The following is a 452-nucleotide window of genomic DNA, read 5'->3' on the forward strand; positions in this document are numbered from 1 at the left end:
GACTGCGGTGATGGTGATAAGATAATCCTGGCCGGGCGTGAGGCCACCGACGCAGAACCTGGGTGTGTCCTCCTCCAGGGTTGCCACGAGGGTGTGCGTGGGTGCGGCGTAGACGCGGGCCACGAACTTCTGCTGGAGGCCCCCGTCGCTGCCCGGCGTGCACTCCACCTCCAGGGTGCTCACCGTCAGGTTGACCAGCATGCAGTTCCCCACGCGCTCGGGGGGCCCTGGGGGAGGGGGAGGGTAATGAAGGGAGCTGGTCGTGGGTGAAATTGGGCGGACGAGGAACGAAATTGGGCGGAAAAGAAGGAAAATTGGGGAAGGAATAGGTGGTGGCGATACAAACAGGCGCTTTGAAGGAGGAAATTCGGGCATCGGTGAACTTGAACAGGGAAATTAGGCGAAGAAAACATAAAAGGATAAGCCGATTTCAAAAGAGCCTACAGTGTGTC

The 452-nt window shown here is 58.8% G+C and overlaps 1 protein-coding gene across 1 annotated transcript in view; it reads right to left on the reverse strand.

The window, feature by feature from the left end:
• The window catches only part of LOC119591753 (opioid-binding protein/cell adhesion molecule-like), a 12,745-nt gene that overhangs the window by 654 nt on the left and 11,639 nt on the right, over positions 1-452 (reverse strand). The window contains exon 4 of the mRNA XM_037940499.1: positions 4-227. Coding sequence (XP_037796427.1) covers positions 4-227 — 224 coding nt within the window. The remainder of the gene's footprint in view (positions 1-3; positions 228-452) is intronic.

The sequence above is a fragment of the Penaeus monodon genome, chromosome 29, assembly GCF_015228065.2.
Source record: "Penaeus monodon isolate SGIC_2016 chromosome 29, NSTDA_Pmon_1, whole genome shotgun sequence".
NCBI lineage: Eukaryota > Metazoa > Arthropoda > Malacostraca > Decapoda > Penaeidae > Penaeus > Penaeus monodon.